The sequence below is a fragment of the Epinephelus fuscoguttatus genome, linkage group LG11 (genome assembly GCF_011397635.1).
Source record: "Epinephelus fuscoguttatus linkage group LG11, E.fuscoguttatus.final_Chr_v1".
Taxonomy (NCBI): Eukaryota; Metazoa; Chordata; class Actinopteri; order Perciformes; family Serranidae; genus Epinephelus; species Epinephelus fuscoguttatus.
Genome location: NC_064762.1, coordinates 1,344,743 through 1,357,891, shown reverse-complemented (window position 1 = coordinate 1,357,891; position 13,149 = coordinate 1,344,743). Strand labels below are relative to the sequence as shown.

At 43.3% G+C, this 13,149-nt stretch overlaps 2 protein-coding genes across 4 annotated transcripts in view; one reads left to right on the top strand and one right to left on the bottom strand.

Moving 5' to 3' along the window:
• Positions 1-13,149, top strand: part of LOC125896593 (NACHT, LRR and PYD domains-containing protein 12-like) — a 451,585-nt gene that overhangs the window by 108,191 nt on the left and 330,245 nt on the right. The gene's annotated exons all lie outside the window — the stretch shown is intronic.
• The window catches only part of arid1b (AT rich interactive domain 1B (SWI1-like)), a 41,910-nt gene that overhangs the window by 18,333 nt on the left and 10,428 nt on the right, over positions 1-13,149 (bottom strand). For all 3 annotated transcript variants that reach the window (XM_049589246.1, XM_049589243.1, XM_049589244.1), the window contains exons 2-4: positions 7,959-8,150; positions 3,008-3,169; positions 2,286-2,399 (exon numbers count right to left, since the gene is read on the bottom strand). In XM_049589246.1, coding sequence (XP_049445203.1) covers positions 2,286-2,399; positions 3,008-3,169; positions 7,959-8,150 — 468 coding nt within the window. The remainder of the gene's footprint in view (positions 1-2,285; positions 2,400-3,007; positions 3,170-7,958; positions 8,151-13,149) is intronic.

The window sequence follows — 13,149 nt, the reverse complement described above, 5'->3', positions numbered from 1 at the left end:
CACCTCGCCTCCTGCTTCACCTCCTCTCCTCCTCCCTTCCTTCACCATCTCTCCTCCTGCTTTACCTCTTTCACCACCTCCTGCTTCACCTCCTCCCTTCCTTCACCATCTCTCCTCCTGATTTACCTCTTTCACCTCCTCCCCTCCTCCTGCTTCACCTCCTCTCCTCCTGCCTCTCCTCCTCTCCTACTGCTTCACCTCCTCCTCCTCCCTTCCTTCACTATCTCTCCTCCCCTCCTTCTCTCCTCCTGATTTACTTCTTTCACCTCCTTTCCTCCTCCTCCTGCCTCTCCTCCTGCTTCACCTTCTCTCCTCCTGCTTCACCTCCTCTCCTCCTTCTCTCCTCCTGATTTACCACTTTCACCTCCTCTCCTCCTGCTTTACCTCTTTCACCACCTCTCCTCCTGCTTCACCTCCTCTCCTCCTCCCTTCCTTCACCAGCTCTCCTCCCCTCCTTCTCTCCTCCTGATTTACCACTTTCACCTCCTCCTCCTTCACCTCCTCCCCTCCTCTCCTCCTCGTCACCTCCCCTCCTCCTCTCTGTCAGTCAGTAGTTCAATCATACTCCTCTCAGCAGCTCCTGATGACATCACGAATCAACGTGTTTCACACAAACTCTTCATTTACAGTAAAACACACTCCTCCTCTCCTCTCCTCTCCTCCACCCTTCACCTCCTCCTCACTCTGGTGCTCCTCCTTCAGCTCTCAGCCTTCACCTCCTCTTAGTTTACCCCTGTATCCAGGATTAAAGCAAGTCGTTAGGAGGCTCCAGTCGTCAGTTATTTCAGGTCATTCAGACGTAAAGATTTGTTTTATATATTTTAATTTGAACTGGATTCAGAAGTCTCGATGAAACAACGTTTAAATTTAGATTTTAATAATTAGGAAAGTCAATAAATATGTTTCTGTCTGGTGTGTTTCCAAACAGCCTCAACAGGAAGTCACAAACCTGACCAAGGCTCAAAGTCAGTCAAATAAATAAACAGTTAATTTTCTCTGTTTAAACTGGAGGGATAAAACCTGAGCATCATCTGTGAGGCCTCGCCGCCCGTCGCCATGGCAACTGCATCAGCACCACTGACTTCAAAAGGAGGCTCCGAGCAGGGAAAGAAAGAGACGGAGGGAGAGGGATGATGACGGAGGAGAAGGAAACAGCAGACAGTGTAGAGAGAGGAGCAGTTAGAGAGGAGCAGTTAGAGAGGAGCAGTCAGAGAGGAGCAGTTAGAGAGGAGCAGTCAGAGAGGAGCAGTTAGAGAGGAGCAGTTAGAGAGGAGCAGTCAGGGAGGAGCAGTTAGAGAGGAGCAGTCAGAGAGGAGCAGTTAGAGAGGAGCAGTTAGGAGCAGTCAGAGAGGAGCAGTTAAGAGAGGAGCAGTCAGAGAGGAGCAGTTAGTGACGAAGGTGATTTTGTTGAAGCAGGTTTCAAATGTTTTGTTTTTTTTCTATCAGTGAAACCTTGCAGTCGAATGTGACGGAGACGTTAAACTAACTGGAAAATATTCTCCTCATGTTCGCTGACTCACTCCGAGACGTTTTATCTCATAAACAGACGTCCTGTGATTAGAAAAAACCTCCAGAAAAAAACTCCGGTGTTCCCCAGAGCTCCGTACTCGGGCCTCTGTTATTATTTCTTATCTGAAAATGATGCAGTTCAGTTTTTTACAGACTCAAACTTTTCAGTATTTTTACTGGAAAAAAATCAGATTTAAGTGTGAGCTGACCTGGACACTGCACCAACACTGTGATATTAAGCTTTATAAGTAAAATAAAATATAAATTAATCGAAAATAATCACATATAAGTTCACTGGTGTCCAGTGGTGTGAGGTCATCACAGCAGGCCGTAGTGCACGCTACTGTGCACATATCATCTCGTCACATGATCAATCAGAGACCTCAACACATCAACATACATACTACTCAGAAATCATCACTGCATCTGTACCTGACAAAACATATCAAAGAAAATAAAAAAATATTCACTTAAATCTAATTTGATCGGCATCTATAAAAAATTCTGTTTATTGAAGATAAACTTGAACTTTATGTACAATAAACAGAATTTATCTATAGACACTACTGATTATTTGAAAAGAAAAAAGCACATGACAGATGTGTTTGTCTTTTTAAGGAGCATTTATAACAAATGGCACCTTGTTGAATTTAATGAACACAGCAGATATCTGAGAGACAGTCACTCATAAGGGCATCAGTGACATCATCACTGAGTCTCTGAGCATCTAAACACAGTGTTAGTGGAACGTAAAGTGATGTAGGGTAGTGACGTACCGGCAGGCTGGACGGCCTCTCCTGTTGGCTCAGACTCATCTCCTCGTGGTTTGGTTTCCCAGGAGTCATAGCAGCAGACTGGCCTCGGCCCCCGTATGCCTCCTGAGGCACCTCCTGCGTCGAGACCGACCAGAGGTCAAACGTCAGAAACCCTCAGAGGAACATTTTCTTTACTCTCAGAGGAACTGATGACGTTCATCAAACCTGCCTCAGAGTTTATTCAGTCTGTGTTCTGGAGCTTTCTACCGTTTCACAGGGTCCTCATCACCACACGCTGCTTCACCTCTCAGTTAAACCTGATCAGTCACCTCCCAGCTTCATGACTGCAGAGCTTCTGTCACAAATTGGACGTCTAAAGATTTCCTTGATCATAATTCTGACAGAGCTGAGGCCCCTGTGATCGGCTCCGACTGGTCTACTGAGGAGGTCAGTCAGTACATGGGCCCCGCTCGCTGGTAACATCACGACCGTCTCTACAACTCTTTCCTGTGTGACCAACATTTGAACTCTGAATCTCAAATTACTAAACTCATTCAGTGTTTTTTTCCTGTTCACAAATATCACAAAACTCAAACCAACATATCGTCAAAAACTTAAAGTGCAGACTTTAACAGTTTCTCGCCTCAACACTGCAGCGTCCCCTTAACTCACACAGTCCTCTACAGCTCCACTCTGAATGGTAAAAAATGCAGCGTTCAGCTTTCGTTGATCTGTGGTCGTACCTGTTGAGGCAGTGGGCGTGGCTGCATGTACGGCGGGTGGCTCGGGGCGGCGGGCTGCTGCTGTGGAGGGCTGAAGTACGGCGGCTGACCCGGCTGACAGTAACCTCCCACGCTCTGCTGCTGCTGCTGCTGCTGCTGCTGCTGACTGTACTGAGAACCCATCTGAGGACACACAGAGGACATCAGGACATCAGGACAGTTATAACCACAGAAAACTTCTCCTGAGTCTGTGTGAGGTGCACACGTCGGTGCTGGATTTTCAGGGGAAGGTTCTGAGTGAGTTCTTATGTACAGGGACCTCTGACCTCTGACCTCCTGACTCTAAGCCTCTCTCTGATCAGCCAAGGAGGATCCTTTGGAGGTTTGATGGTGGTGGAAGGAGCATGCTAAAATGTTTCCTAACCTGGCAGTGACTGAATGTTTTCACCATCCAGTCAAAGAGACGTCCAATTCAAGAACGATCCTGTCATCCTGTCATGTAGCCACAGCTTCTGTCTGCAGAGCTGGTGGAGACAGAAACCAGCACAAGAGTGCCCAGAGTGTAAGAGACGACACTCAAAGGAAATACTACCTCTAAAGAACCTGTGTGAGAGTCTCTTACAGGAGAGAGATCAGAGAGCTTCAGAGACCATCAGCAGCCAGTGTGTCTCATCTGCAGAGATTCAGACAAACACACCAACCACAGATTCAGACCCATCGATGAAGCTGCTCGACAACACAAGAAGGAACTTGAGGAAACTCTGGAGCTCTTAAAGGAGAAGTTAAAGGTTTGTGAGCAAGTTAAAGTGAAGTGTGAACAAACAGCAGAACACATGAAGGTCCAGGCCCGACGCACAGAGAGGCAGATTAAGGAGCAGTGTCGCTGCACTCAGCAGCTGGAAAATGAGATTAAAGCCTGGAAACTGGAAACTCAAACTGGAAACTGCTTGTGACTTGTCAGACACCCGTCTGCCAAGTCACAAGCAGCGCCACTGAATCTGAGCCCACTGATTGGCTCACAAAGCTGTCAATCATGTTGTAAAATCTGTTTTATAACATTAAATAACTGATTAAAACCAAACTGATCAGAAACACAAACAGCAGAGTGATAAAAACTACCTGAAAACACAGGAACCATCTTTGGTTCAGTTTAGTTTGGTTCACATCCCATCCACTGACATGAAGAGGGCGGGGTTAATGACCTATGACCTGCAGCCAACCACCAGGGGGAAATCCAGATGTTTCGGGAGCTGTTGTGTCGTCCATCTTCATCAACAGTCTCCCAAAGTGCAAACTTGTGAAGAGTCAAATTTGCGTTCCCTCACAACACTTTTGCGTTCCCTTGCACTAAATTTTACGTTCCCTCACAAGACTTTTGTGTTCAGTCTGAGGAGAATCAGCTCAGTCAGTGTTTCCTGGTTCATCAAAGGTTAAAGCTGCAGTGTGTGAACAGTTGGAAAGAGAAAGTCAGGTTTGTCTGCTTGCTGTTCAACACATTTCTGTCTGACAGGAGAATCATAGTCATAAAAACAAGTTGCACGTATCTTTGTTTGCAGCAGGTAAACCAGCTCAGACCTTTCATCTTCACAGAAACAAATTAAAGCTCCACATTAACATTCATACCACCTTAAAAAGGTGCTTTAACACTTCCACAGTTGTTCCTGCTCAGATCGTTATCCAGCTGAGAGCACACCCTCTCCTCAGGAACAGCAAAACGCAATACGATGCAACGTCAGTGCAATCTGTGAAAGGCGCTGCTCCGAGCGGCCCAGGATTAACTGCCTTGCTCAAGAGCAGCAACCGAGGTGTAACAGCAGTGTAATGATGTAAGCAGGTGTCAGCCATGATGTCTGCAGTCACACAGTCACACCAGTGAAGGAGGAGAAACTTAGAGCTGCAACTGTCGACACTGAACTCATCTATCAACACCTGAGGTCATTTATAAAGAGATCAATATGTTCTGACATGTTCGTGATGAGATGGAAACATGGAGTCACTTTGATGCACCAAATGACCCGCCATCTGAGGGACCTTTCATCAAAGGCAGGTGTGCTGAGGTGAGTGTGGAGCCACATCACAGGGTTACAGTCTTTAACCACCGTGTGTTTGGTTCATCTCAGTTTTTACTGTCTGATGAAGTCATGTAATATCCCACTGCTCTGAACTTTGTTTATGTAAAGAAGGCCTGTTTGTTTATTTGGGGATTTTTGTTTGCTTTCTTTTTTTGTTGAGCGTGACAGTCAAGACAATCAGCTCATGATGTCATCACGCGACTCAAACATCCTGCAAACCAGTCGACTCTAAAAGCAACCGAAGCAGCTGGATCATCAGATCTGCCGTCATGGCGTCTGTGGGCCGCTGATGTTGAACTTATCTGGAGGCCGCAATATGTAATAGTTTGTATTTCGTGCACCACATCGTCCAGAGAGACAGAATGTGATGATGATGAAACGTACGTAATGCTAAACAAAATGATGTCACACACTGACACAGATCAACAAGATTCAGAAAGTCAAATGATAAAGTTTAATGATTTTTACTAATTCTATGACTTTTCCAGGTTTCCATGACCGTGGGGACTCTGGGTCACAGTGACCTTGACCTTTACCCTATGACCACGGACATCTAATCAGTTCATCGTTGAGTCCGACTGGACGATTGTGCCACATCTGACGAATGTGCTCTTGAGACACAGAATTTATCGTTCCATGTCCGAGCATTTTCAAGACTGATTTAAGACGTCTTGATATAACACAGGCCTTATTTTTAGATGAACTTATTCAAGGCCTTTTAAGGCGTTTTAAGGATCTGTGGGAACATGTAGAGGCTCATCATTAAAACACAAACTGCCTGACACAACTGAGAAATGGAGGGGCCACTAACAGGGTCCAGATGGAGGAAGATATTTCAGACTGTTCCTTTAACATGTGCAGTCACAGAGTCGTGTCAAAGCAGAATAAATCTCAGCAGCGCAGAGCAGGAAACCGACAGGTCGACATCCAATTTCATCTGGAACCAGGGAGTTAATAAAGGACGAGTCCCGGGGCCACGGGGGCCACCTGGGGCCTCGCTCACATAAAAGTCATTACATTTCCTCTCTGAGTCTCAGCGAGCACAGATGACAACACTGACACAAGTTCCCTCAGGCTGAACAAAGAAACACGTCTGTCAACCTGTAATGATGTAATAAGGTGTGTGGCGCTCGGCGATGGCGACCTCTCTGTGGAGGAATCTGAGTGAGGCCTCGGGGAGCGAGGAGACTTCACAGGAGGAAGACTGTGATCTGAGTAATCTACGAGCTGAGTGATCACGTCTGAGAAATCCACCTGAAATTTCCTGCACAGCAGCAGAAACCTCCACGCAACACTTCCCTCCAGATTTCACACGTGTTTGACTTTTACTAGAAAGTCCAGAGAAACCTGGTTGAAACTCAGCGCGTGGTGATGTCATGTGATGTCACTGAGTCATTAATCATTATTAGTTGTGTGACCAGCTGATCAGCAGCACCTCAGTGACTCAGTTTACATGCACAAAAATATTGTTTTTTACCCGTGTTCCAAAAACACAACCTTTCCACTGAGCTGATCACATGACGTATGTGCAAACTAATATTCTTGTTTCTATGCAGCTGTGAATGCTCCCATTAATCACCAGTTTGTTTACTTTAAAATTTATTTATTAGCACTTTGATAAAACACTGTTTTCTAGATCAATCACACACATTTAATTTACACTGTTCTGTCTTGTTATTTGTTTTTCTGAGATGTGAATTAATTTCTGTTTGTCTGTGAGTTCCCTGAAGTCACTTCCTGGTTGGCGGTGGGGCGAAAGACGAGGTCAAGGGCGTAAAATAAACCCACCTTTTTTCCAAACCTGTTTTGGAAATTCAGAAACAATTGTGATTGTCAAAATAGTTGCAGATTAATTTCCTGTTGATCAATTTAGAGACTGCTTGTTGCTGCTCAACTTGATGTTACCAGATATTTTCTCATCACAAATATGATCAGCACTGATGTACATCTGAGTTTCTCTTTTTGTTTTACATTTACATTTCAAGTTTTTTTATTTCCACTCAAGTTTCCCGTCATGTTGTTTCTGTTCAGCTCTAACTGCAGATGTTCAGACGTATTGTGTGGAACATAATGATGGTACAGATGATCAGCAGAGAGGTGGGCTCTGCTGCAGCTCTGAGTTCTTCCTCACATCTGCAGGATTTATTTTAACGGACTGAAATCAGACTCCCGTATTCAGATTCAACGTTTCCTGTGGTCTGATTGCAGCTCCAGCTCAGTGTTGCTTAATGTTGTTGTTCATGACGCATCAGTCGCCAGTAAACCCAAACCAGCAGTCTGGAGTCTAAAAATAGCCTGGGCCCAGTCTGCACCAGGAATAGCCTGACCCGGCCCGGCCCGGCTCGGCTGGCGCGGCAGCAGCAGCCATGTGGTCACACAGCATCAATAGGTCTGTTGTCCTCTGAGCGTCCACAGTGACGAGGTAGTGATGCTGCAGATGAATCAGCAGGATGACAGGAAACACTGAGGCTCAAAGTACACACAGTACACACACACACACACACACACACACACACACACAGTAACACACACACTGCAGCACAACTCCACAGACACATTTTACTACAAAGACACCAACAAACTGCGTCACAGTTGTGTGACTCCGCCCACCAGTCCAGTTTCTCTACAGTTTCCATGCATTATCTGTGAAACTTTGTTCTTCAGTCCAAGTGGACGTTTGTGTCACGTTAGAAGAAATTCCCATGAGGCGTTCTTGAGATTTGGCGTTCACAAAGACGGGACAGATGGACAACCGTAAACATAACAGCGCTGACATCATCGCAGAGGAGACAGGAAGTGACACAATCTGCCTCAGAGAGGCTCATGGGACACAGACTGAACTACAACCTGTCAGGACAGAGAAATGAGTCCTGGTCTGAGGTGGACGGAGCGTCACCTACCTGCTGCTGAGGGTACTGCATCGCTCCCATCCCCATCTGCCCCCTGCTGGCCATCCCCATCGGGTATCTGTGGGGGGAGGGGGCGCCATAGGCCTGGCCGGAGTACGGCGCCCCCTGCTGCTGGGAGTACGGGTTGTTGCTCATGCCGTAGAGCTGCGAGCGCTTCATCGCCATTGGGTCCATCGGCGGCACCTGGAAGAGAGACATGATTGGCTGATGAGTTGTTAGCATTAGCATTAGCTCTGTTACTGCAGGTTCACTGTGATCTTAAAAGGACAGATTCTGCTTTTCCATATTTCTGTCATGCGTTTAATGTTACAGTATCAGATGTTCATATTTAACCTTTCCAGACTCTTCTCCTTAACTATGACACTTAATTTCTCCTCAGCTGAGGGCCTTACACAGTTGCATGGGTCCCTTAAAGGTTTCCTTAGTTAAGGGAAAACTCATTTACTGCGTTGAAATGGATTTTACAGCGGTAACAGTTTCCATGGAGACTGTTTGTTTGCTTGGACTCACTGTGACGCCTGTTACTGTCTCACGGAGTTGTCTTAAAGTTCGATAGTGAAAAACATCAGAAGAAGAGAAGAGAAGAAAACCAGACTGGTCAGAGGACGAACACATTAAACTTCAGGAGGAATACAGTCACTGACAGAACAAACTACAGAGTAAATTTGACCCCAAATACAGGAAACAGAAAACAGCTGTGAGGAAAATGATTTGAGTCAAATCCGAAGTGTATCCGTCTGGTTTCTTGAATCACCGTCAGAGGGTGACGATGATTCTCGTATCCACGTGTCCTCACAGCTTTGGTAACTCATGGTTGTCACACATGACGGTTAACAGCAGTTTTATTTAGCAGGTTGAAAACAGTTTCTCCCAGCCGGTGGAGGACAGTGAACACATCACAGGGTACCAAAGGAGTGACAGCTGAGACTGAAGTGTCAGTCAGAGCACATCCACTCACACAGACTGTGAGTAACCCAGAAGCCTGCGAGGCCACTTTAATATTCACGCTCTGAATGTGACACACTGACATAATAGCAGGTGTGAGGAGTGACTCAGTGAGAGCAGATGTTTCACTGCTGCTCTGGCACTAAAAATAGACTCCGTTTATGGATTTTACACACCAACAAAAACAGCAACAGAAACCTGAGCCACATGAATGATCTGTTCTCTGGGTTTCCATCAGGTGGCTGAAGGAGTGGAAACAACAACAGCTGGAGCTGCTGCGGCCTCAGACGCTGATCAGATCAATAATCAATGATCCAGCTGTAAACAGACGGACGGCTGATCTGATGCTCTGATTCTCACAAAGCTCCTAGCATCGATAAATCACAGTCAGTGAATGAATGAATGAATTCTCTGCACACAGTCTTCAGACTTCACACTGTGAGTGTAGACTGCACATAACTCTCACGTCTAAAACCTGCACAGCTTTTGTTTTTATTCAGGTATTTTTACATATTTTTTTTAAACACTTTCCTCTGTTCCATATTTACGTCTCAGGATTTCTGTGACACTTGATTTTATTTCATTTTCTTATAAAGCTGCAGTCTGGAGGATTCATGCAGATATTGTGGCAGAAATGGAATATAATATTAAAAATATGTCAACTCTTCCCTTCTGAGTAAAGACTCACTGAAAACCAAAGAAACACAGATACCTCGCTTTATTCAGAGTCCATCGTTTCAGGCAATTTAACCCAAATTTTGAAGCTCCAGTCTGGAGGATTCAGGGGGATATATTGGCAGAAATATAATAAGTATGTTTTCTTTAGTGTATCCACCTTATTCCTGAGGGTGTAAAATGATTAGTAGCAGTAAGCTAGTTCACACTGATTGTCTATGGTTAGTCTCAGCGGCTCATCTTGGTGGCTAACCACCTACTGTGTTTCTTAATTTAACAAATACCATTGTGTTTTTTTAACAGATATTTAACTAACGTTAAATTAGTATTTTCCAAAATGTCTGTGGAGCTCTGGCACCTGTTGTTCTGACCACATCTGTAAAGTTATTAACAACCACACTGAGATACATTTGTGACTGCAACAACACACAGTCAGAACAAAAAGAGATTCCTGTAACTAACGGTACAGTTTCCATCACTGACCGACAGAGGAATAAGTTGCCATCTGTACTTTCATTCATCTAACCGCTTCGTCCTCTTGAGGGTCGCGGGGGGGCGAGAGGCAGGGTTCACCCTGGACAGGTCACCAGACTATCACAGGGCTGACACATAGAGACAAACAACCATTCACACTCACATTCACACCTACGGACAATTTAGAGTCACCAATTAACCTGCATGTCTTTGGACTGTGGGAGGAAGCCGGAGTGCCCGGAGAGAAGCCACGCTGACACGGGGAGAACATGCAAACTCCGCACAGAAGGGCTCCCACACCCGGGATCGAACCGGCAACCCTCTTGCTTGAGGCGAGAGTACTAACCACCACACCACCGTGCCGCCCCACCTGTACTTTATAACGCTAATATGAGATTAACTGATTTAAATTTAAAATACTTCGTCTCTTACTGAATCAATACAAGATGTTATATACCTGAGGTGTGCTGCTAACTGTGTCGTCATGTTTCACTCAGTCTGATTTAATAAACCTGCAGTTACAGAAATGTATAAACTGTCGTTAAGGCAGACGAGCGCAGCATCAGCTGAGAAACATCTCCTTTATTCACTTTACATGGAGCTAAACTTAATAATGAATTATGCTGCTGAATGTGTTGACATGTGTTAGAGAGTCGTAAGATATCATAAATGTTCTTTTTTAGAAGGACGGTGGCCCAGAACGGACACACTAAACACTCGCTCTAAACAGAGACATTTATGTGTTTGATGTGAGCTTCAGAAAAATACAGATGTTTTAAAGTGAAACATCTTCAGAGTGTTTCCTGGTGTTAATCAGCTGGTCTGAGTATAATTCAACTCCTCAACAATCAACACTTAAGGAATTTTAACCAGGAGAAGTTTCAGATGGTTGTAATCTGTAATCTGTAATCTGTAATCCTCACTGATAGACGCCACTGAATCTGATACACTGGACCTTTAATGTGTTTCTGTTATGCAACAACAGTCAGAAGGAAAATCCTTGATGTTTAAAACCTCCTTGGCAACAAACCAGATTCTGAGAATTTTCCAAACTCAAAGAAAACATTTTTCAGATTTCATTAAATAATTAAAGAAAGTATAACTTTCATCCACAGATAGGATCATAGTTGATTTGATGATGTAAATCATGAGACAATATAAATCAGCCATGTGAGATTTTGCTTTGTTGTTGATGTCGAGGTTGTCCGAGGCCGCTGAGGGACATATCTGATTTTATATGATCTTTGCATCCATGAGAAATGATCTGGATTCATGAGTCAAGACAACTTTTTTATTCACCAAAAACACAAAGATTTTCTGTTTGTGATATAAAACAGAGGAAAGCATTTTGCATTTGAGAAGCTGTAAAGCAGAGCTGTGAGATCTGAGGACAATATGTGATAACTGTTAAATATCACCATGACGATATTATAATATATAAAATATAGGCAAGATATTTAAAACAAAATTACTATGAATTGGGCCCCAAAGCAACTAAGTTGTTGGCGAGAAGAGTACGGAAACGACAGACAGAAACAGCGGTCCATAAATTACACGATCCCAAAACTAATCAAATTATATCTGAACCAAAAGAAATTGAAAACATATTCAGAGACTACTACAAAGAACTTTACACTCAACCGCCCTCCTCAAATCCAAATGATGTCAAAGTATTTCTCGACACTTTGGATTTACCATACATCGGTATAAAACAAAATGAATGCATAACAAAAACGATAACTATAGAAGAAATCCAGAAAGCAATAGGAAAACTAAAAACAAATAAATCACCTGGCAGTGACGGATTTCCATCCGAGTGGTATAAGAAACTAGAAAAAGAATTATCTCCTTTATTACACATCACATTTAACTGGATCCTGACTACAGGTGTTATTCCTCCTTCGTGGAATGAAGCGATAATTACTGTGCTCCCTAAACCATTAAAAGATAATCAATATTGCCAAAATTATAGACCAATTTCAATTTTAAATGTTGACTACAAACTTTATACCTCTATCATATCAAACAGACTTCAATCATTTGTATCAGACTTAATAGATGAAGACCAAACTGGCTTTGTTACAGGTAGACAAACACAAGACAATATTAGAAGAACGTTAACATTATACATAGAAAACATAAAAATAAACTACCTGCAGCATTGATAAGTTTAGATGCAGAAAAAGCGTTCCATAGGATTAATTGGGAATATTTAACATTTAACATTAGAGAAATTTGGATTCAATGAAAAATTAATTCAGTGTATCAAGTCTATCTATAACAAACCCTCAGCTCAAGTTAAAGTTAACGGCTCTCTTACAGTAAGATTTATATTAGAGAGAGGAACTAGACAGGGTTGCTGTCTTAGTCCCACCTTATTCGCCCAATATATCGAACCATTGGCCCAACTGGTCAGACAAGACACTAATATAACAGGAATAGAATTCGATAATCAAAAACACACAATAAGTCTCTTTGCAGATGATGTCATGATCTACCTGAGCGACCCAGTGAGCTCATTTATACAACTTATGCAGACTTTTGAACAATTTGGTTTGTATTCTGGTTTCAAATTAAACATACCTAAGACTCAAATCCTCATGCTTAATTGCTCACCAAATCAAAACCTTAAAGAACTAAAAATAAATTGGGAAGCAAAATCACTTAAATACCTTGGTATAAACATAACTAAAAACCTATCCAAATTATACCACAACAACTATGAACCTATTGATGTCAATATAAGGAAGGATATTGAAAGGTGGTCAACCTACCCAATGGGATTAAATGACAGGATAAATGTGGTGAAAATGAATATCTTACCATGCCTGTTATACCTATTTCAATCCCTACCTGTGAATATACCACAAGCCCAGTTCCATAAATGGGATAAATTACTCTCAAGATTTATACGGGAAGGCAAAAGACCCAGAATTCGTTACACTACTCTCCAATTACCTAAAAACAAAGGGGACATGGCACTTCCAAATCTAAAAGAATACTTCCACGCAGCACAATTGCGTCCAATTATTAACTGGTGCAACTCAGATTATGTTGCTCGTTGGAAAGACATAGAAATATCTGAATC